General features: G+C 37.8%; 1 protein-coding gene across 9 annotated transcripts; it reads right to left on the reverse strand.

Annotated features, from left to right (window-relative positions):
- Nucleotides 1-373: 373 nt before the first annotated feature.
- LOC100540319 (synaptotagmin-like protein 2) lies at nucleotides 374-20,119 on the reverse strand. 9 transcript variants are annotated; one of them, XM_010706190.3, is made up of 15 exons: nucleotides 20,006-20,119; nucleotides 19,349-19,448; nucleotides 17,511-18,389; nucleotides 16,640-16,711; nucleotides 12,241-12,342; nucleotides 11,223-11,276; nucleotides 9,972-10,019; nucleotides 8,558-8,652; nucleotides 5,884-6,003; nucleotides 4,775-4,944; nucleotides 4,298-4,400; nucleotides 3,789-3,959; nucleotides 3,180-3,258; nucleotides 1,441-1,540; nucleotides 387-701 (listed from the first exon to the last, which is right to left on the reverse strand). In XM_010706190.3, the coding sequence occupies exons 1-15, from the start codon at nucleotides 20,102-20,104 to the stop codon at nucleotides 467-469; spliced, it is 2,427 nt and encodes an 808-aa protein (XP_010704492.1). In that variant the 5' UTR covers nucleotides 20,105-20,119; the 3' UTR covers nucleotides 387-466. The 9 variants fall into 9 exon arrangements, 8 of the variants coding, with proteins under 8 accessions (XP_010704489.1, XP_010704485.1, XP_010704488.1 ...); XM_010706188.3 differs by lacking the exons at nucleotides 16,640-16,711; nucleotides 17,511-18,389; nucleotides 19,349-19,448; nucleotides 20,006-20,119 and adding exons at nucleotides 13,177-14,126; nucleotides 14,508-14,968 and having other exon boundaries at nucleotides 379-701; XM_010706183.3 differs by lacking the exons at nucleotides 16,640-16,711; nucleotides 17,511-18,389; nucleotides 19,349-19,448; nucleotides 20,006-20,119 and adding an exon at nucleotides 13,177-14,968 and having other exon boundaries at nucleotides 377-701.
- Between the last annotated feature and the right edge of the window lie 1,622 nt (nucleotides 20,120-21,741).

Genomic DNA, 21,741 nt, shown 5'->3' on the forward strand with positions numbered 1-21,741 from the left:
ATATATATATATATATATATATATATATATAAACTGGGAAAAACATGCAATTCTATCTGCATATCTCACACTGCCTTTCTGCAAATAAACATATTTGCTTTTATAAGTTTCCATATCCAAAATCTTCAAATCTTATTAAACATTCCCAATCTGTCCTTTTATCTCCACCCAGTACTGATTCTATACCACCTATCTAGTTTCTGCATGCATAAGTTTGTGATATGTTATCAAGATTCTGGGTGCAGAAATAGAGTATTCTTTTATTTCATACCAGGTACGATGTAAGGACAAAGGTTTATTTCTACTACATTTGTTCTAACTTGTAAATGGAAGTAGTATTAAGGCTGACTGATAAGGCAGGATCCGTGACAGATAACTCACTAAATGAAACTCTTAAGTAAATAAATGGCTGTTATTTTTATTTTTTTTTAAAGAAATGGAAAGGATGGAAAGACAATTTTGTAAATTAAGGATTAATCTCTTCATTTCTAGTACCTGTTCCAAGGCCTATCCTGAGACCTCCCAGAAAATGGTTGACAAGCTTGTTGTGATCCCAGACTGTGAGTTCTATGCAGGCTTCTTTCAAATCTTCTGGTCTAAAACCATCATAGACCATGGTATGGTTGAATACTGGGTTTGTAGTTTTTGACACTGTTCTTGTTTTCTGGCGACTTTTTCTGCTGGTATCTGGAAGAATTGTACTTCAGAAAGAAAAAAAACACTATCAGTTTGCACTGCAGGTTAACAGTGTAACAGGCATTAAACTTATTCCATAAACAAAAACTACTGATTAACACTCCTTTGCATGTTACAAAGCAACTGAAGATAAAATGGCTCAGCATCTTGGAGAAAACTTCAAAGATCATGTTCTCAGACCCTTCCAAGAAGACTCTTGTACTTCAGAGGATGGAAGGGAAGAGGCACAAGTGAGTCTGTTCGCTGGATTATCACTAATGATGCTGAAGCCTTTTTGCTACTGCCAGAGATTTCCCAACCATCTTGCTATCCTCTTTATATTTTAAATCAGTTTGTGGGGAGGAAGAAATACAGCTGTCGCTCTCACTTCTGTCTTCTCCCCTGATACAGTAAACTAAAGCATACTCTTGCACAAACCTATTTTGTTAAAATACAACTTGTACCAGACACAAAACTTCACTTAAATCTAAGTAGCCTTTCCACCAACAAGCTAAGCAGTTGAAATGAAAGGGTGGTGGCTACTAAGAAAGTTTTTTCAGTACATCTTACTTGCTAGTAAATACTTAGCATCTTGAAGTTACAAGCCCTGCAGGACAATTTACATTACAATAAAGAAAAATCAGAAAGTAATTAAGTATTTGTTGTTTTGTGTTTGATTTAAACATAGAAAATTGAAGGTAAGATTAGAAATAACAGTGACATTATTGTGCCACCATTTTTGATGACTTCAATCACAGTTCTTACCACTTAATAAAAGAGTTGAGCCTGTTGCCCCTCAGAAGAGGAAGATCACGGCATTCCTTCACCCAAATGTGGACCTCACCAGTGGACAGAATCTTCTTTCCTTTAAAATGACAATAAAAAATCCTGGCTCTGATTAATCTTTGTAGGTACCTAGTGTAGCCTTTACCATTGCTTATACTTTCAAATGAACTTCTCTGTGCTCTTAATATATTTCATTCTTATTGACTGGCTGGCTGGATTGAAGACCTGACCTAGCTTCAATGTCAGGCCAGCCAGTTATAAATTGACAGGCAGGAAGAACCTAAAAAAGATCATACAGCTACTTCCATGAACATAATGCATTGTAATTGTTTATGTAACAAATCACAGCAACTGTGATGATTTCATAATCTCCAAATCTGTTAGAGAGAAAACAAAACATAAGTATACAGACTGGATTAACTGGACTGTACATCTAATTCTACAACAGTCAGGTAATTTCTTCTGCTGGAACATAAAAAAAAATAGAAGACCATGAAGTGATCCTCAAACTGAATTCATGGCCAGAGTGACCCAATCCTCCAGGAAAAGATATATATTTTAAAACAAGACATCTAAATTTGTTGAAAAATTTTGTACAGCTACTTCCCACCTGTCGCAGTTTGAAGCGTTAATCAGACAACACCCTTCCCTCCCCTTGGAAGAAGGAAGGAAATTTAGAGTAAAAAAACCTCATTGAGATTAGAGAAAAGTAATTTATGAAATGGAATGTGAAATAATACACAACAGTTATGAATAATGAATCAAACAAACCAAAAATAAATCATAGGATAGAATTATAGAATCACTTAAGTTGGAAAAGACCATAAAGATCATCGAGTCCAACCACAACCTAACCGTTCTACCCTAACTCTAACAACCCTCTGCTAAATCATGTCCCTGAGCACCACATCCAAATGGTTTTTAAACACATCCAGGCATGGTGATTCAACCATCTCCCTGGGAAGCCTATTCCAGTGCTTCACAACCCTTTCTGTAAAGAAGCTTTTCCTGATATCCAACCTAAACTTACCCCATTGCAACTTGAGGCCATTTCCCCTTGTCCTGTCTCCTGTCACCAGTGAGAAGAGACCAGCCCTACTCTTGCTGTAAGCACCTTTCAGATATTGGAAGAGAGCAATAAGGTCTTCCCTCAGCCTCCTTTTCCTCAGAGTAAACAGTCTAAGTTCCTTCTGTCTCTCCTCATATGGCACATTCTCCAAGCCCTCCACAAGCCTTGTTGCCCCTCTTTGGACCTGCTCCAGCACCTCAATGTCCTTTCTATACTGAGGTGCCCAAAACTGAACACAGTACTTGAGGTGTGACCTCACCAGTGCCAGGAGCAGGATGACTTCCCTAGTCTTGCTCACTACACCTTTCCCGATACAGGAATAAAGGGGAGGAAGGAGAGAGTCAGTGCTAGTCTTTATCAGCAGGCCCTCACAGCTGGCCTCCTGGAAAAGCTGAGAGCTCTTCCCCCTCAATCCCTCACCTAGAATTGGAAGACCATGTCTCCCATAGTCAGAACTCACATGAAATAGCTGAGTCTGCTAGAAGCACAACACACAGAAAGTGCACCCAGCACTGTGCTTAAGCATCAGACAGCTTGCCGCATGATGCCATTATATAGAATACTGCTAAAACCAGGACACCACCCAACCAATCCCTTGCCCCCAGCTAAAACTCCAAATCACTGGCAAACTCCAAGAAGCAATGCATACCTCCAACAGGTTGTGGAACATACTGGAGAGCTAGTTTCATCTCCCCTCTGTTTTCTAGTTCAAAAGCCATCGCTGAAGTCTGAAATTTAAGAAAAATCTCAAACACTACAGTTCACACACACAGAACTTTGCACAGTAACAACCTTGACTTGTACATGATAATTTTTCTTCTGTTTTCTTCTTCAGTCTTCCCTCAGTTTAGAACACACCACAGATTTAGGGCAAGCTGAGCTACTTGACAGTGCCTCAGAGACATAGTTCTACCACCAAAATGATGGACAAGACCCAGGAGACATCAAAAGCCCTTGAGAGCACTTCTTTTCCATTGTTGTGTACTTAAAAGTGGCACATAAGAAACTTATTCTTTGTGCAACGGAAAGTGCACTTCATAAACTCACTTCTGTAGGAATATTTATCTAGAAATCAGCCTCAGCAACAGTTATCTTGCAAAAAGGCATAAGTATGTGCCACTTCTTCATACTCACCTCGCTTCTTCACATTGAAAAAAAAAACACAGAAGACACAGATCAGGCCTAAATAAAGAATGATTTGGTCTTTCACATACACACCAGAAAATGTAAAACAGCTAACCCATCCTTAGTAACATACCCTAGGCTTGAGTGGAAACCAGTTGATCTGCTTGTTGGATTTATCATTCCAGTCCCAAGTTCCTAAATCCAGCTCCACTTCACCAAGGAAGCTATTCCTCCCAAAGGTATCATTGTGCCAGACAGAGATATTAAGGCTTTGGTTCTTTAGGAGATCTTTCTCAATTTTGTACTGCCAAAAGGGAGAAATGAAGGGGAAAACGAAAATGACAGAGTTAGAGAAAATGTGTCTGAGTTTATAACATACATAACTGCTCACTTCATTTCAAGACAAAACTCTTCATATTTTAATATTTCAAACCTTAAGTTCCTAAGTAGCTTGAGTTTGTTTGCAAGTATTACACAACAGTCAGTGTTCTCAATCCAGAGAATACTATAAACTATCAGTGGATAAACATAGGTACACCTGTGGAGCAATTCATCTTAACACAAATATCTCTTTTGAGAGCATCTGAATCTAAAAAGTTAGAATTTCTTATACTTCATGCCTAATCTGTGTTTGTTATATACCCGCAGTATTTCATTGAAGACTGGATTAAAAGTTTTCTTTTTCACTGAGGTCTTCCGTTTGCCCAGCTTGTATTTCTCTGGAAGCAGGTAGGTCTTCACATACCTAAAATGTAAACAGATTCATAATGGGGGCAAGAAAACACCCCTTCCAACTTCCTATTCCAAAATACACGAGTATTTACTTTCAAAGTAAAAGAAATTCACTTAACTAAGTTCCCCTTAATCTTGGAAGTTAAAATTTAAAATAGAATTTCATATCCTTAGAAGTTCGAGTTTCCCACATTAATGTATGTAACAATTTATACAGCAATTCTAGATTCAGTTCAGAGTAGAAAAACATGTAAAGCATGTTATAGTCTCCACTTATTTGGTTGTTTACTCAATCATACAGATTTGTTGGAAAGAAAATACAGTTCTCATCTGCACATTAAAAGTAAAAATTACACAAGGAAGAAAATATTCTCTGTTTTTACTTACGGGTCTGACCGCTGTCTCTTGACATCTGCAACTGCCAAGTCTTTACACTGGCAAATGAAAATGTGGAGTTCGTTCAGTTGTTCTACGTAATCAATAGCAAACTGAATGTTCCCCTTCACATCAACACTGCCAAAGTCTCCACTGTAGACACTCATTAAGCTTCCACTCACCTGTATCACACACAAGGAAAAAAAATTTTCTGGCTTTGCATTTCTAACAAATGAGAGAGCAGAAGTTACCTTCAGGATTCAGACAATAAAGAAATTAACAATGACCCTTCGGATGTAGTTATGAAATATAGTATACACTATTATACAAGCTCCTTAGCAAGCACATTAGCAAAAGGAAGAATGTTACTTGTGAAGCTTAGAAGGTGTTAGGCCAAGTTTTCTACAACAACAACAGAAAAACTTACTTATTGCATTGAGGTAGAATAAAAAAATGATAGGATGCTATACATCTACAGATTGTGTGAGATCATATCCTTGAGATACGTGTATATCTCTTCAGGTTATCTTTGCAGAAAGCAGAGCCTAAAACTTTAGGACAACCTACCTTCTGAAAATACCAACAAATAAATCAACAGAGTCTTTATGTGCCTGAATTAGGTGCCAAAAGAAAACATACTTGAAAATTAAGCTGTGGACAGGTAGAAATAGAAAAATGTATGTTGTTGATGTTTTTTTTTTATTTTCTTAAAATTGATTATCTAGTTCACCCCATATAGCAATATTGTCCTTCTTTCACTTATTTTCTCCTCTACCCCATAATCCATTTCTAAGTGTTCGTTCTATATGAATTCTTCCCCAATTTGCTACAACTTTTAGCTGTTAATGTAAAAGCCTCTTTGTGTAGAGTTCATAGAGTACGCTGTAGGATGGGACCAAGCAAGCTCCAGCATACTACTAGAAAACAAAAAATAAAAATAATCTTTATTTATTTTTAAAGGCAATTCCAAGCGAAGGTTCACATAACAGAAAGAGCAGAGAGAGGGAAGGAAGGAGAAAGATGCCAGGGAAAGAAAAAGAAGAGGAAGAAGGAAGCCAAAACAATTCTGAAGAGATTAGCAAAAACAAAGTGTCATTAAAACGAGGCTTTTGTGTACATACAGAGGATAAGGAGGCCATGCCAGAAGAACCGCTAAGATTGGTTAGAGAGCTGGGACTCTTCTTGATTCTGCCAAAGGAATAACTGCTTTCTGATGCTGTATCTGTCTCTCTGTCATCACTCTACAAAAACATCACAGAAAGAAGGTCTGTGTAGGTTCTTTGTTGTTACAAGGAACATTAAAAAAAGAAAACTGATTTTAATAACAGACTGGGACTCAAAGAAAACTAGAATTTAAATTTTCTAACAGAAAGCTGAAACATTTTTAAAGCAATAATGCAACTGTTTTGGTTTTTCTTAAATCTCAAATAGCAATGGAAAGTACAAAGTTAACTTTATTGGGCCAATTAAACTCAACTTCTCTACTTCACTATGCTGTGCATAAACTTATGCAAGTGATAGTGCTCAGGTCTTTCACCAGTCCCTTTCTGTTATACAGAGAACACCATCAATTCTCCCATTCCTTCGAGGCAAAGTTAGTTGCAAGGTAACATGCACAGTAAAACAGCACTGGATAAAGTGATTGGCTTTTGAAAAAAAAATGCTTATTTTGCAAGACAGCAAGCAAGGAACTGCTTCTACATCAAGAAACTGCAGTTTTGGTCATCATCAGGCAGTATGCTTACAACCCCACTCATGACATCTCCATGCCATCACTGGATAGAAGACTTGATGCTTCTTTCCACATAAGCTTTCCTATGCAATTTGCTATAAAAAGTATTATCTCCCTGATGTGTTTCATATGTCAACAATGTGCAAGGCTTCCCCTCTTCATTTATGCAGATGAATCACTGTCATTGATATTCTACTAACAAATGCAAACTAACAACAATTTCTACACACATTATGAATATCTGCAGAGATAAGTTGAGTTTGGCCACAACAATTCCAGGAAACACTACAGGCTTGAGGCAGAGCAGCTGAAGACTCTGTGGAAGAAATGGACCTGAGGGTTTTGGTCAACTCTTGGCTGAACGTGAGCCAGCAGTGTGCCCAGGTAGCCAAGAAGGCCAATGGCATCCTGGCTTGTATCAGAAATAATGCAGCCACCAGGACAAAGGGAGGTGATTGGGGATCGTCCCTCTGTGCTCAGCTCTGGTGGGGCCGGGCTGCATCTTGAGTACTGCATTCAGTTTTGGGCCCATCGCACAAGAAAGAGCTACTCCTGAGGCCATGGAGTATGTCCAGGGAAGGGCAACAGAGCTGGAGCACATGTATTATGAGGAGCAGCTGAATTTGCTTAATTTGGAGAAGAGGAGGCTCAGGGGAGACCTTATAACTCTCTGCAACTCCCTGAAAGGACGCTATGGTGAGGTAGGGATCAGCCTCTTCTCCCCTGTAAGTAGCAACTGGATGAGAGAGAATAGCATCAAGTTGTGCTAGGGGCGGTTCAGGTTTGAGAGTAGGAATTCTCCAAAAGAGTAGTCAGGCACTGGAACGGGCTGCTCAGGGAGCTGGTGGAGTCACCATCTCTGGAGGTGTTCAAGAAATGTTTAGATGTTATCACAGAATCACAGAATGGCCAGGGTTGGCAGGGACCTCAAGGATCATGAATCTCCAACCCCCTGCCATATGCAGGGCCACCAACCTCCACATTTAATACCAGACCAGGCTGCCCAGGGCCCCATCCAATCAGGCCTTGAACACCTCCAGGGACGGGGCATCCACAACCTCTCTGGGCAGCTGTTCCAGCACCTCACCGCTCTCTCTGTAAAGAATTTCCCCCTGACATCCAACCTAAATCTTCCCTCCCTCAACTTAAAACATTTCCCCTTGTCCTGCTGTTATCTACCCTATCAAAGAGTTGAACTAAGTTGAACTACGTTGTACTAAGGGACATGGGTTAGTGGGGAAATATTGTTGGTAGGTGGATGGTTGAACTAGATGATCTTGGAGGTCTTTTCCTTGGAGATTCTAAAATTCTATGATTCTATTCTGTTATCTACAGAGCTACCTATTTTAGACATTTATGTTTGGAGACTGGTGTTTGGTTTATATACAGTCTCAACACTTTTCTCTGCTCACTGTTTGGGAAGGCGCAGGCCAGGTTCCAATAGCTTATCTTTTTCAAACTTTGGTGTCATTTTAGGAGCTATGAACATGCCCTCAGAGTTTATTCCATGGCCCACGCCATACTCTTACAAATCATACTGAATTAATGACATTAAATAATAATTTAAATGATTTACGAAGACGTTGCTGGAAATACTGAGCTTTCATTTAGAGAGCCTCATACCTGAACCTCCATCCCAAACTACTACCCCTCTGAGAAAGGTCACCAGAAGATGCCATTACATATAGTCTTACACACTCACTCAAACATTTTAGGCTCTGAACAAAACAAATATATTAATGTATGCATGTTCTGAAGATAAAAGACCTGTTATTTTAAGATTAGAAATTGCCTTTGGGAATAACAGCTAACATTCACTATGCTTCAATCTCTTTGATAAAACATACTCTTTATGTATAGCTGTACAGTAGGAATAGAAGTGTCTGAAAGGTTAATAAGCTACAGGTTGCTTGTGATCATCCTGATTGTTATACTGAAACAGTTACATGCTACAAGCAAGTAGTAAGCTGGCTTGGCAGAACCTGGGAAATACTATTTGGCAAATGCATAATGCCACAGCAATCAAAATTTTTAATTACAGTTCTTCAAGAGATGTAACATACCTCTTCCTGTAGGAATGATGGTACTGACTTGCTCAGTCCTTTGACTTTTTCAGGATTGGAAAATGGCTTATCAGGCTGTGAAGGCACTGTGGAGACTAAAGAGCAGCAATTCAAGTTTCAAAAAAAGCTTGGACATCAAAAGAGTGAGATTCCATAGCAGGGCATGGTTAAAAACAACCAACCTCAGACAAAATACATGCACATGCACGGAAAACCTTACATCTAAGTTGTAAACTTTCTTGTAGAACTCAGAGATGCTACCATTAGGAAGGATCTAGATTGACATCTCCTGTAACTCTGGCCACAAAACTTTGTCTGTCAGAAGACAAAATGTTTGCGTTGCTTGACAGTGGATCACTGAGTGCTGAAAGTCCACTCTGATCAAATATGATCAATTTACTTTCCAGCTTTTCTTTCTAGAATAAGGATAAGTGTACTCATGCACCAACCTTGCCATTGTTGCCGTAAGAGTAATCAGAATGTCTTGGTAAGAAATTGGTCTACATGCCAAACTATGTTTTTTTTTTTTTATTTCTCAGTCCAATTACTGGCAAAATATGTTTGGGTGAATCAAGAAATGTTTACATTTGAACAAGGTCTCAAGTGTGAAGTATTCCTAGTTAATTTTAAAAGCATATCTCAATGATGCAGTTTCTTACAGCCAATCTATTTAACTTTCATAGAATCCTAGAACATCCTGAGTTGGAAGGGACCCACATGGATCACTAAGCCCAACTCCTGGCTCCACACAGGACCACCAAAAATTCAAACCCTGTGTCTGAAAGCACTGCCCAAATGCTTCTTGAACTCTGGTAGCCTTGGTACCGTTACCACTCCCCTGAGGAGCCAGTTCCAGTGCTCAAACTTTGCTACACCTTTACTGAAATTCAATTCTGTGCTCTTCATTTATTTCTTTACACAAACTAGACTTTCAAAGATCTAATTTACTGTAAGTTCACAACTCTTAGAATTTTTCATGCTCTAAACACACTCGTATTTAATGATACACTGAAGCTCTACATACTACAGGTCTTTACGCTAGATACACATGGTGAAATATACTAATACTGAATATCCCATGACAGAGAATTTTTTGGCAATGGACAGCCACAGCTGCAGAACCATGTATGTACCTGTTGTACACATTTTAACACCACGCACATGCTGGGATTGTTTCTATAAGAGTTAAGCTTTTTCCAAAGCATTTGATGACGAAGCTCAAACAGTGGTTAAGATATCAATTATTGTCAGTATGCAGTTAGATGCAGTTACTTTATTCAGCAATATTCTAGTCTAGATGTGCAACTTGTTAGTTGTTAAATAATAATAATAATAAAAAAGATCTTTAATGTGTTAGTTTAAATATCAGTGGAGAAGCTTCCCCATTGTCAGTTTGAAGAATCCTATTACTCACTTTCTGCTGTATTTTCATTCCTCACTTGATGCTGATCAGATTTCAGACCTGCTCAGTGCAGTATTGACAACAGTCAATAGTGGCACAAACAGCTTTACAGTTTTATAAATAACATCAACATATTTTATGTGTGACAAGCCTTCACTTTCCTAGATCCTCATGAATGTTTATGTTTTGCATCATTCTTTATAGGAGCTAAATCACTAAGGAGGGAACATGAATGTGTAAGCTTAGCTAAAAAAATATTATTTTCAAGAGAATTTGCTTTACTGTATCTGTACAGTTATTAGTTTGGCTGGGTTAATCATTTTTTCAAAACTTCACTCACTGTATTTAACAACACATTTAACTAAAAAAAGCCACCCTTTTCAGATCAGCGCCTACATATTGAATATATAATGTGCTTTCAGTAAGGCTTTCCATCTGAAGGCAACATTATGTACTTAAGTACAGAGTTTTTAAGACTCATTAACATATTGGACATTGCATGTATTCTATTCTGTTATAGACCACTAACATTCAAAATGATTTGAAGTTCAAAAAAATGCAACTTTACACAACTGTTTTTAAAACTGTAGTGCCATAATGCAGTGGGTAAGAAACAATTGTGTTATATTTCAGCATATTCAATGTTATTTAATGGTTCTCCAGCATGTTCATCTTGACATCATCTTGAAGCAGGTTTGCTTTTGTTTTGCTTAGATTTGAAATTTCTAAAGGAACATACAAAAAATTAACACTAAGGCATCTGTAATGCATTAATAGATCAATGTTATCTACAGTAGCCAATCCTGTGTCATATTTTGCTTAAACTAATTCTACTTTGGTGGATTGAGACAGCAAAGAGATCCTTTTCAATTGATGTATTTTGAAGGGCTTTCTTTTTTCTTTTTTTTTTTAAGTCATTTTGCATGCTATAATGTAACAGATGAACAAATCCAATATGGAATTAGACCCAGTTTTTCAGCTAAGCTAGTGTTCAAAGCTCTAAATTATTACAGAAACTGTTTCACAGGCTGAATGACCAAAGGCCAAAATAAGAGGCTGGTAGATGACACAAAGATTGTATATATATCAGATGACGTAACCTAAGTCTAGTACTAAAGAATAAAATAAGAAAATTCTACAAAAGCATTTAAGTCATGCTGAAGTTAGTCTAATTTCAAATAATACAATTCTTGGCTTCAAAAAACTTTCACTAGCAGAGAATACTGGAAAACAAACTTCCATGCAGACACACAAGATATTTACCATCTTCAGCACTAAGAGCTAATTCTTCCTTTGGAATATTTATTTTTCCTTTATCTGTGCAGGAAAAAAGGTAACACGTGGTTAGAAAGCTTGCTGTTCGTTACAGTGAAATGGATTGTAGTAGAAATGACAGAATTATGGACAAAAATAAAAGAGAAAAAATAGCAGAGCCACAGGAATGGTTAATTCAAGAGATGTTTTCTACTTGGAACGCTTACTTCAATTCTGCATCCAAGAAGCAGTACCATCTTGACACAATTTCTATCAGCGTGCTGTTACAACAATGTTAGTGCATACCTACATCCTGGAACTAGTTAGAAGTGAGCAACAGCATAAATAGATTCAGAAGATTAATTTGCCAACAATAGCCAACATCTTTCAAAATCTACACCTCCACCCTTCAGTTCACATCTTCCCCATTAGACATGAAATAAATATAAAAACACCAAGGAGCAGGGTGAATGCAGACACAAATTATAACAGTAATCAATAATAATAGTTTTAGGAGGCTACAGAGAGAGCCTGGGAATGATTCCTAAGTACAATCTTGTCTCATTCCATTCTCTTAAAATGAGCTTGGCTTTATTAACTGCTAGAACAGGGGAACCTACTAAACTAAGACAATTTTTTCATGCTTCCACTGACTACTCGCTTGAGCCAAGCAAGCAGCTAGGACAGAACTGCAGTTGCAGCTCATTACTGATTTGGGTGGTTGTTAATACTTTCACTACTGAAAACTTTCTAACCATCAAAGAAAATGTACATCACTGAATAACACAGTGCATTTTTTGGAAGATGTCTGCTTCATAGACCAGTGTTTCAAGAGAAAAACTAAGAACTGAAAACTAAGCCATCTGAGAAAAAAAATATATCAGTTTTACAATACAAACTTCACACTGCTTACTGACAAACAAAAAAAGATAAAAATACTGCTTGGCAAAGTTGTATGGAAGAACAGCATAAGCATGCTCAAGCATGACTAGAGGTCATGGGAGACACACACAAGCTTTGTGCTCACTTGAGGTAGCTGATGGAATGTCCTCTAGACTTTTGGAAGGCATTTTCCTATCTGCACTCCTTTTCAAAGCCATCAAAACAGGATTTAATTCTTCTTCTGAACCTGTTACGAGACAAAACACATGAAAACTGCACACACAGACATGCCTTTTTAAACAAGTCACTTAAAAAAAAAAAAGCCAACCACCAATTTCTTCTGGGAATCTGTTTTGACCTTCAGCAAAGGCATTGAGCATGCACTGGAAATACTAAATAAATCCAAACATGGCATGTCCTAGAACTTTCAAGATTTCTCAGACTCTATAAGTAAGCAGAGCATTTCCAGTCTCTCAGGAGCAGAATAAAAAGATTAAACTATCACACTAGAGCTGCCAACTTAAAGTAATGAAAGTTCTGGTACATAGCTTGCTTCATTTATACACTTGTTTCCTTGTGTAACAGGCATCAATGCAAATGCTAAGTTAAACAGCATAAAGTATTGATATCGTCTTAATATCCAGCCACTCCATAAGTTTTTACCTTCAAAGACTAGCTGGCCAAACTAAAGAATGATCTCAGTCAAGCACTGATTTTATTTCCTCTTTTAATCCAGGGTATTTAGAAGAAATACCAGAATCTGAGTGTTATTAATTTGAAAGAAATGTCACAGGGGAGGAGCGAAAGGGTAAGAGCATGAAGACTGATGTGACTGACTCATGCTACTGAATTCCTCTGAGCGAAAAGGCTTACCCAAACATACTACATGTTTGTCAAGCGATCTCCAATTAAAGGACTTAATTAGTTCTTCTCATCCTTCCAAAGCAAATATCCTAAGCATTCATTTAAGAAATAGATATCACATGGACTTTTAGATAATATACTTCAAGTTGACTACCAGAAAAACTGTAGCCATGCTTAACAACCCAGCACCATGAATTTTAGAAAAGAAATGGCTCACGAGTTGAACTTCCAGTTCCAGAATAATAATCAGAGTTTTCATCTGAAAGCCGGGATCCAAAATTCAAACTGTCACCATCTTCTTCATCATTATCTTCACGCTGAAAGGCCAGGCTGGACTGAACTCCTTCCAGCTGAGGAGAACTGCTCTCATCTTTAAGAGGTGTGCTTGTTCTTCTCAATTTCAACAGTTCTTTTAATTGTGAATTATCTTCAGAGGCATCCGAGGATGTGCTCTCACCTTTCCTTCCTATTTCATTTATCTTGAATGGCTTGATCACTGTATTGGTCTCTCCTTGCAAGGAAGGAAGATCTATTGCAGATGTGTTCCTCTGTTCTTTTTTAATAATAGCCTCATTTATTTTAAGGAGCTCAGACACTTCAGAAGTTGCGAGATCATCTACAGAAGCTTTTACATTTTGTTCTGGAACTCCACTCTTGATAGCTGTCTTCACCTGTTTATGACAGCTACATAAAGCATTATCATAAGGCTGTGACACTGTCATGACTAGAGTCTCTGTCTGTGATGGAAACACCGTATTTCCAAACTTTTCTTGTTTATCTAATGCTTTGGATATTGGAGATGAAGCTTCAGACACTTCTTGAAGAAGTTTTTCCAATGAGCTACTGAATTCTTTGAATTTTTCACTGTTTGAAACAGTAGTTTTTTCTATCGTTTCTTGTATTTCTTGAGGGTGGTCTCCTTCTTGATGTGGCATACACATACTTTGACTAGTTCGTATTTTACCTTGCATTTTTTTATCCATATTTTCCAGTGTAGAAGCTGGTGTTTCACAGACATCTTTCAGTACCTTCTGGAAATTAACATCCAATGCTTTATTTTCAGCCTCAGACAGTGCAGGTGTTTCCTGCAGTAATTCACCATTATGATGACAGAACATGTTTCCCACTTGCATATCAGCTGTCCTCTGCACTATGCCATCCATATGCCTTGGTTTAGGAGGTGGTGTTTCAGAAGCCTCCTTTAGCAGCTTTTCTAGAGCTGAACTTAAGTCACTGTCCCCACAGGGGGCAACAGACTTTTCAATGGTCTCAATGATCTCTCGCAGTGTTTCTCCATCATGCTGACAGGCAGTGTTTTTAATTTCCGTCTCAGCAATCCTCTGTACTGTCATGTCCACACGTCTTGGTTTAGGAGGTGGTGTTTCAGAAGCCTCCTTCAGCAGCTTCTCTAGAGAAGAACTCAAGCTACTCTGCTTGGAAGGAACAACAGACTTCTGTACAGTCTCACTGATTTCTTGCAGTGACTCTTCCTCTTGCTGATGCTTTGTGTTTTCAGCTCGCACTTCAGCAGTCCTCAGTACTGTACGCCTTGGTTTAGGAGGTGGTGTTTCAGAAGCCTCCTTTAGCAGCTTTTCTAGAGCTGAACTTAAGCCACTGACCTTGGTAGGGGCATCAGATTTCTCTATGGTCTCAATGATTTCTTGAAATGATTCTCCATCATGCTGACAAGCAGTGTTTTTAACTTCCATCTCAGCAGTCCTCTGTACTGTCATGTCCACACGTCTTGGTTTAGGAGGCGGTGTTTCAGAAGCCTCCTTCAGCAGTTTCTCTAGAGAAGAACTCAAGCTACTGACCTTAGAGGGAGCAACAGACTTCTGGTACAGTCTCACTGATTTCCTGCAGTGACTCTTCATCTTGTTCGTAGTTGGTATTTTTAGCTTGCATTTCAGCAGTCCTCTGTCCTGCACTGTCTGCGTGTCTTGGGTTAGGAGATGGAGTTTCAGAAACCTCCCTTACCAGGTTTTCTAGGCTCAAGCCATTGGCCTTGGAGGGGGCAAGAGACTTTTCTATTGTCTCAATGACATCTCCAGACAGACCAGTATCTTGTTGGCATGTTAAATCTACATTACAATTAGTTTGTGCTGTATTATTCACAGTATCAATCGTTTTCATCCCTACACCTACTTCAGAATGTTGATATGCAATGATTTCTCTGGGAAGGTTTTGCTCAGAGTACCTCTGAGAACCTCTGAGAGGATGTTCTTTTGATGAAACAATATTTTTCTCTGTGTGTTCTTTAACTTCTTGCCTTTGAAGACTTGTTTTTTCATAGGGTTGAGAAATGATTGGCTTTTTGACTAGTTGGACAGTGTCTTTATCTTCTGTGGGTGTCACATTCAAACCTCTAAAAGTAAGAAATCCCACAGGCGGTTTGCATACCACAGAATCTAATTTCCCTGTTTTTTCTTCCTCAGATGCTTGTGTTTGATGTTGGCTTAACTCTTGTTTGCTCACATTATCTCTGCCCTTACCTTCCTCTGCATTTCTGCCATTGGTTATAAAAGTATTATTATGAATAGCATTATTTGGAGAAGAAACATCTTCCCTATCAATGCTATTTTGTAACTTAACTCTAGTATCCCAAAAGTTTCTCAGACTCTGAAACTGTGAAGCACTTGAAATTTGATTCTTGGACATCTCATTATTCTTTTCTTTAAAAGACAAAGCCTGAAAACTGGACTTCTGCTGGGAAAAAGCAGCAACTTTTCCTTTAAATGTTTCTTTCCCATCCTTATCTTTGATTTCTGGGGAAGCTGAAGTGACACCAACTCCTGACTGCAAGACACTATCTTTTGTCAATTTTGTATATTCATTAAGTTTACCCTCATATGGAAGTGGTCTTTCTGTTTTTTTAACAGCATGGCCTGGTCCAAACTCAAAAGCGTTTTGATGTTCGTTTTTTGAAGCCTGGATTGCACATCTTAATTCAGTACTCTCGCTCTGACCATCTAATCCATAAGGTAAGTAAAGTGCAGTTGGTTTTATTCTGTCGTTTTCTTTGAGACCTTCCAATGCATCACCACCTGATGTATTAATATGGATACCAACTTCTTTCTCTCCGTGACTGGGGATAGTTTCATGCCTTTCCCAGAATGCTCTAATCTCCCTAATTCTTCTTTTTGCTCTTACTGCCTTTTCCAGTACACATTTCTGAGCTGGTAACATGAGTTCATGATGTTTCAAGACATTCATTTTATTTTGTTGCTTGATTTCTTCATCAGATTCTTTTGCTTCAATTCCTGTATAGTCAAGCTCACTTAGGGATTTCTCATTTTGATCCTCATTCTCTTTACCCTGCTTAGGTTTCCTCCTCTCTTTTATCAGTTGTATATCTTCTGAAATAAATGTGGTGGGTGAAATAGCATTCAGTTGTTTATTCTTTCCACATGGTAACTCTTCTCTAACCTGCATTTTTTTATCCAGACTAGTTCCACTGTGCTCTGTGGGAAGAACTGTTCTGGTCGTAAAGTTCACTTCTTTGAGTTCCCCACTTTGGGATCCGGCTGATTCAGTCTTCCTATCTTCAGTACCAGAACTTCTTTCAAACCAATCTAAGACTTCTGATACAGATTCGTCAGCCACTTCCACAATTTCATCACCATGCTTGTCAGGCTTGAAAACGGTTTTAGCACCTCGTTCCTCAACAAGATCAGGCTTACCTTGTTGAAGACCTGCAGAATTTATATCTGACAGTTCTTGTATTTTTGTCTCAGCAGAAAGCAGATGTTCATCTACAACATAAACAAGCTTATCAGAGTTAGGATTTAGACAAGACTTCAAAAATTTTTTAATCTTCAAAACTTCATTTTTTTGTTTTGTTTGTTGGGCAGGGGTGTTTTGGTGTCTGTTTCATTTTGCTAGGTTTTATGATTTTTTTGCTTCTTTATTTAAACTTTTAGCAGATGAAAGAGCTCTCTCCATGTGTTTTTGAAAGAATCATACCACGTGCAACAGAGCAATAAAAAATTCCTAACGGAAAAGGATTTTTCTTGATGGAAGACTAGTCATATTATTTTGGGGATGGTAGCAGGTAAGATTGGTTATCTATATTCCAAAGGAAATGGCTCTAATGAAGGGGGAGGCTTTAGTGGAGAGGGAGGAGTGGCATATTTGTGTTCAGTCATTTGAATAATCCTCAAGCTACAATTCGTTTACTACCAAGGACAGTCAACAGCAGGACAGCAGGAATTCTTCAGTTCCCACCCAGACACATCTACCAAATTTTAATAGAGGAAGTTTATCCAAGCACCATTATGTCACCTTCATGATCCACAATAAAGATGCCTGACCATCCAGGCTCTGGATGGCAGCTGACAGCAATCTATTAAGAATGCCAACAGAAGATAATCTAAAAATTTTTAACACATTAGAGAATTAGAATCCAAATGCTCTAGAAATTCTACAAAATACAGCAGTTCCCTATCATTTGTGTTTCTTAGTTGTTAATTTTTAGATACTAGCAATTTGAACTTAAACTTATATGGGTTGTGTGCTATTGCATTCTCTTCCTTATTCCTATCAGTCTCTTACCAGTAAAGTTTTTGAGAGACTTTGATTCATGGCTCAAAAACTTGGAGTTATTTTCACGTGTTTGGTCAACATTCTGTTCATTTTTGTTCTTTGGCAGGATACTGGTGGAGGCCTTCTCTGGAGTTTCAGGTTTCTTAGGAGTAATGGTCTTTGTCTGCAGTGTTTGATTAACAAGGGAGACTGACTCATTAGTGCCATTAGGACTGGATACGGACGTATCTTCTTGTAAACTATCTGTTATTTTCACTTGTAGAGCTGATGAATAGGTTTCCAGAGGCTTTCCAGTGTAAGTTTGTTTATTCTTAAAAGAATCTGATCTATTAGCATCATTTTCACTAGTCTTCACTTCACCGGATTTTAACAAATCAGACTTCCGTGTTTCTCTTCTGTGATGTAGCCATGGGCTTTGCAAAGGTTCTCCTTTTCCTATGCTAGAAGAGAACCTCACTTGTTTTAATTTTTCCAGTGAAATTTGCGTGGAATCTTCTGCTTCTTCCATAAGAGAATTTCTGTCAGCTTCCCCTTCCAAAATAGATATGGTAGGAATACCGTTCTTACTCTGAACATCCAACATGTGATTAGCCCGAACTTCTGAGTCAGTGGAACTGGAACTTGAACTGCGCTTCAGAATGCCCCTGGGCAGTGTACCAACACCATTAACCCCCTGGGTCCGTTTTGCTGGTTTGGGAAAAAAGTCTTCTCCCTGTGGCACAGGATTAGTTACTTTGTGAACTAGTTTTCTAGCTTTGGGGATAGGACGCTTAACTGGTCCTTTCTGTGATTCCTCAGTAGGTTCTTCAGAAGGTTTCTTAGATGCCTCCATTTCATCATTTAGTAAGTTTGCTTTAGGTTGGCTCTCCTCTGAAGGTAACAAAATTTCTGCAAGATGTACACAGAGAAGAAATCATGAATTTACACAAAATTCATCTGCCTAAACAGAGGGGTACGATGCAGTGCAGATCTAGAATGAAGTGATTATATTGATTAAAAAAACTTGCAGCAAAACACAGGAGGAAATTCAATGTAAATGTTGATTTTATTTGTATATAACAGGAAACCTTAACAGGTGAAAATCTTCTAGCTAATTAATACTCTCAGAATGGGAAAAAATGATAATTTCAAAGATAGGGAGCACATCAAATTTTTTGATCAGCATAGTTCATGCAAGGATTAAACTTTACAGGGAAGGGGCAGATTTTGAATATGCAAGCATATTTTCAGGTACAGAAGTTAAACAGCAGTCTACAGAAGAAAGTATTTTCAATTTCACATAGAACAAGTTAAAAAGCAAGAACGATCTCTCAGTAAGGATATGAAGATTTTTTAAATTCTGTTTGTGCACGTTTCCTTTTTCTATTAGCAAGCTTCATATTAGATACATAAGAGTAATTGACATGTATAAGCCTGTTAATTACAATTTCAGATGCCTGCATTGTGATAAATCATCACTTATCCACTTGCTTGCAGAGAATTCCACAGGAAATGTGAAATTCTAAAATATATTGGACTGAGAAAGCACAAGAGAAAAAGGCAGGTTTTACTCTTCTGTTGAGCTAATAGCAGCAGTAACTGAAAGGTCATAATGATAGAAATTTCCTTGAATATAGGTTTGCTGTGTTCTCTACCAGTGACAGGACAAGAACACTTGCAAAAGGAATGTGTGAAACAGTTATTTCCTGAGTATACTCATGTTTTACATGTTTGAAATGAACTAGCTGATAAATTAAGTAGAATAATTAAGGTATGAAAACCTGTTTTATCCTCCAATAAGAAGCAATGGAAGTAAAATTAATTTCCATATCCACCACTAAGAAATTCACAGTCATATTAATATTTACCCTTATTTGATAGCTGAGGTAGAATGGCTTGTCTGCTTTCTGGTTCTCCGCTGTTCGAGTTATCACTTGATAATGTGGAATTAAATGGATTTCTCCTTTGCTAAAAAAAAGACATGAACATTATAATTGGAGTTGTTGTATCAGTACAGTCTTGGCAGAATAAATGAAAGTTCAGTGATTTCTTCTGCCTCACTACTCTGTCAGCAGTGTCTAAAAGCACACTTCTTAAATTGGATACGTAACAAGACATCTAATAAATCTGAACCACAAAACCGTAAGAAATGCCAGCAACAGCCTAATCCTGTTCCTTCTGAAGTTACCAAAGCACAGATAAGACACCACTTAAAAGACAGTTGAAAATTCCAAAAATAAATAAGTAAATCTATTTCTGTACTTTAAAGATATTGGAAGAGAGCGAGACTTATTTTCAGTGCCTGACAAAGTTGGAAACAATGTCAAGTACAGGCATACAGTGATTATAGCTGTAGCAGCACTTTAGGACTGAAATTTTAGCAATTTCCATCATCTCCCCCCAAACAAAAAACACTCTTTTTTTTTCCAGCCTATTATTTTTCTTCCTCAAATCTCAAATTATCATTACCATTCAAGCAAAGAAATGCACAAGATGTAAAAGATAACATTTTCTACGTTCAATACCTGTCTTACTTTTATTGTTGATGCTGCTGCCTTCACAGATCTTCTATCTGGTTTGTCTAACACAGTGGTTACTGGGTTAGAACTGCAAAGAAACAACATAACAACTTCAGGAAACAGGCATTACTTTAAACTTTTTCAAAAAGCTGATATTCAGTTGTACATACTGAAATAAAACTTCTTAGCACACAGTTTTGCTATTCAGTATTCTCATCACTCTCAGAAGCAAAACTTCTTTCCATAGCAAGGAGATAATTGTTACTGCTCTATCTCCTTGCAAAAATTTCTTTCCCTGTTAAAGAATTCAATGCCACTTCTCCTTGGCAGTACAAAAATTACATTTTTGGTACCTTCTAGAATTTTCTGAGCAAGCTTTATGTAAATGTAGCCACTCTCCAAACAACATCAGTATTACCACATCCATCCTTGCCCTATATGTTTATTTTTAGGACCAAAACTGAAGTAGAGGAAAGCATTAAATCTTATCAAAATAGAGTTTTGTAGTGTCCAAGAAAAAAAAAATCAGGATAACTCCTTTACTGTAGTAAAGATGCGACATGCCACAGACAGCAGGAGATCCCCTCATAGGTACACCTTACAAACTATTCCTTCAAATAAGATCTTATCAAATCACAGATTTTATAGCTAACTGAAGTTATTGTGATCCTGACTAAGCATAACTCAAGTAAGAAGAAATTAAAACAGCCTAAGAAACATCCCCTATATTGTATAAAAAAATATTGACTGATTGCAAAAGGATGCAAGGTTTGTTTTTTCCACAAAACACGCCAAATTTATTTACATATTGAGTTAATCTAAATAGCCCAGATATGAAAAGCGTGTTTTGTTTTGTTTTTGAGCGGAACATTGACGTGGGTTTATATATGGACTTCAGTTAATAACCACTTTAAGTATATCTATAAAGAAGCATTAACTCACATGCTTGAAATTTGGGGGATGATACAAGAACAGTCTAAAGCAGGAAAAACAACTATTCTCCATGTAGGAAATATTACCTTAGTTTTATTCATTCCAGTTCCTAAACAAGAAAAAAAAAGTATAGCTCTCAAAGAGCTCAATATTGATGCAAATTTTAATTTCTTTTCAAAAATATCATTCCACTTTAGTTTCTATTCTTAGCTTAAAAAATAAAGTTCTGAAATGACACATATAAAGAATCTTTGTTTTCCTGAGGTGGGGTTTGGGTTCTTGTTTTTATGAGCACCTGTGCGCTCCCGTACTTTATGCCTCATCTTGACCATCTGCTACACAACAGGACAAACATGATTCAACCCTTTCCTTATTTTAAACAAGGACAGTGTTTTTATGTACTCTGGGTGTAAAAAAAAAAAAAAGCTTAAAATGTTCTTCTGCCTTCAGTTTTACAAATTCACAGAATGGCTTGGGTTGGAAGGGACCTTAAAGGTCTCCTTGTTCCACTTCCCTTGCCATGGGCTGGTTGTCAACCACCAGCTCAGGCTGCCCAGGGCCCATCCAACCTGGCCTCGGGCACCTGCAGGGATGTGGTATGCACAGCTTCTCTGGGCAGCAGTGCAAGGGCCTCACCATCCTTTGAGTATGGAATTTTTTCCTAACAGCTAAGCTAAATTTCCCCTCTTTTAGTTTAAAGCCATTTCCCCTTGTCCAATCGCTATTAGACCACGCAAGAAGTTGGTCCCCCTCCTGCTCATAAGCTCCCTTCAAGTTATGAGGTTTTGGTGGTTTTTGTTTTTTCATTT

Source organism: Meleagris gallopavo, chromosome 1 (genome assembly GCF_000146605.3).
Source record: "Meleagris gallopavo isolate NT-WF06-2002-E0010 breed Aviagen turkey brand Nicholas breeding stock chromosome 1, Turkey_5.1, whole genome shotgun sequence".
NCBI classification, from domain to species: Eukaryota; Metazoa; Chordata; class Aves; order Galliformes; family Phasianidae; genus Meleagris; species Meleagris gallopavo.

What these genes read in the sequence shown, in the direction of transcription:
- LOC100540319 (XM_010706181.3), bottom strand. Translation starts at nt 20,104, where the DNA reads ATGTTGTTTCTTTGCAGTTCTAACCCAGTAACCACTGTGTTAGACAAA. An exon ending in CAACAATAAAAGTAAGACAG is followed by an intron (nt 19,449 to 20,005) that starts GTATTGAACGTA and finishes TCTTTTTTTTAG; the next exon opens with CAAAGGAGAAATCCATTTAA. An exon ending in ACCTCAGCTATCAAATAAGG is followed by an intron (nt 18,390 to 19,348) that starts GTAAATATTAAT and finishes TACATCTTGCAG; the next exon opens with AAATTTTGTTACCTTCAGAG.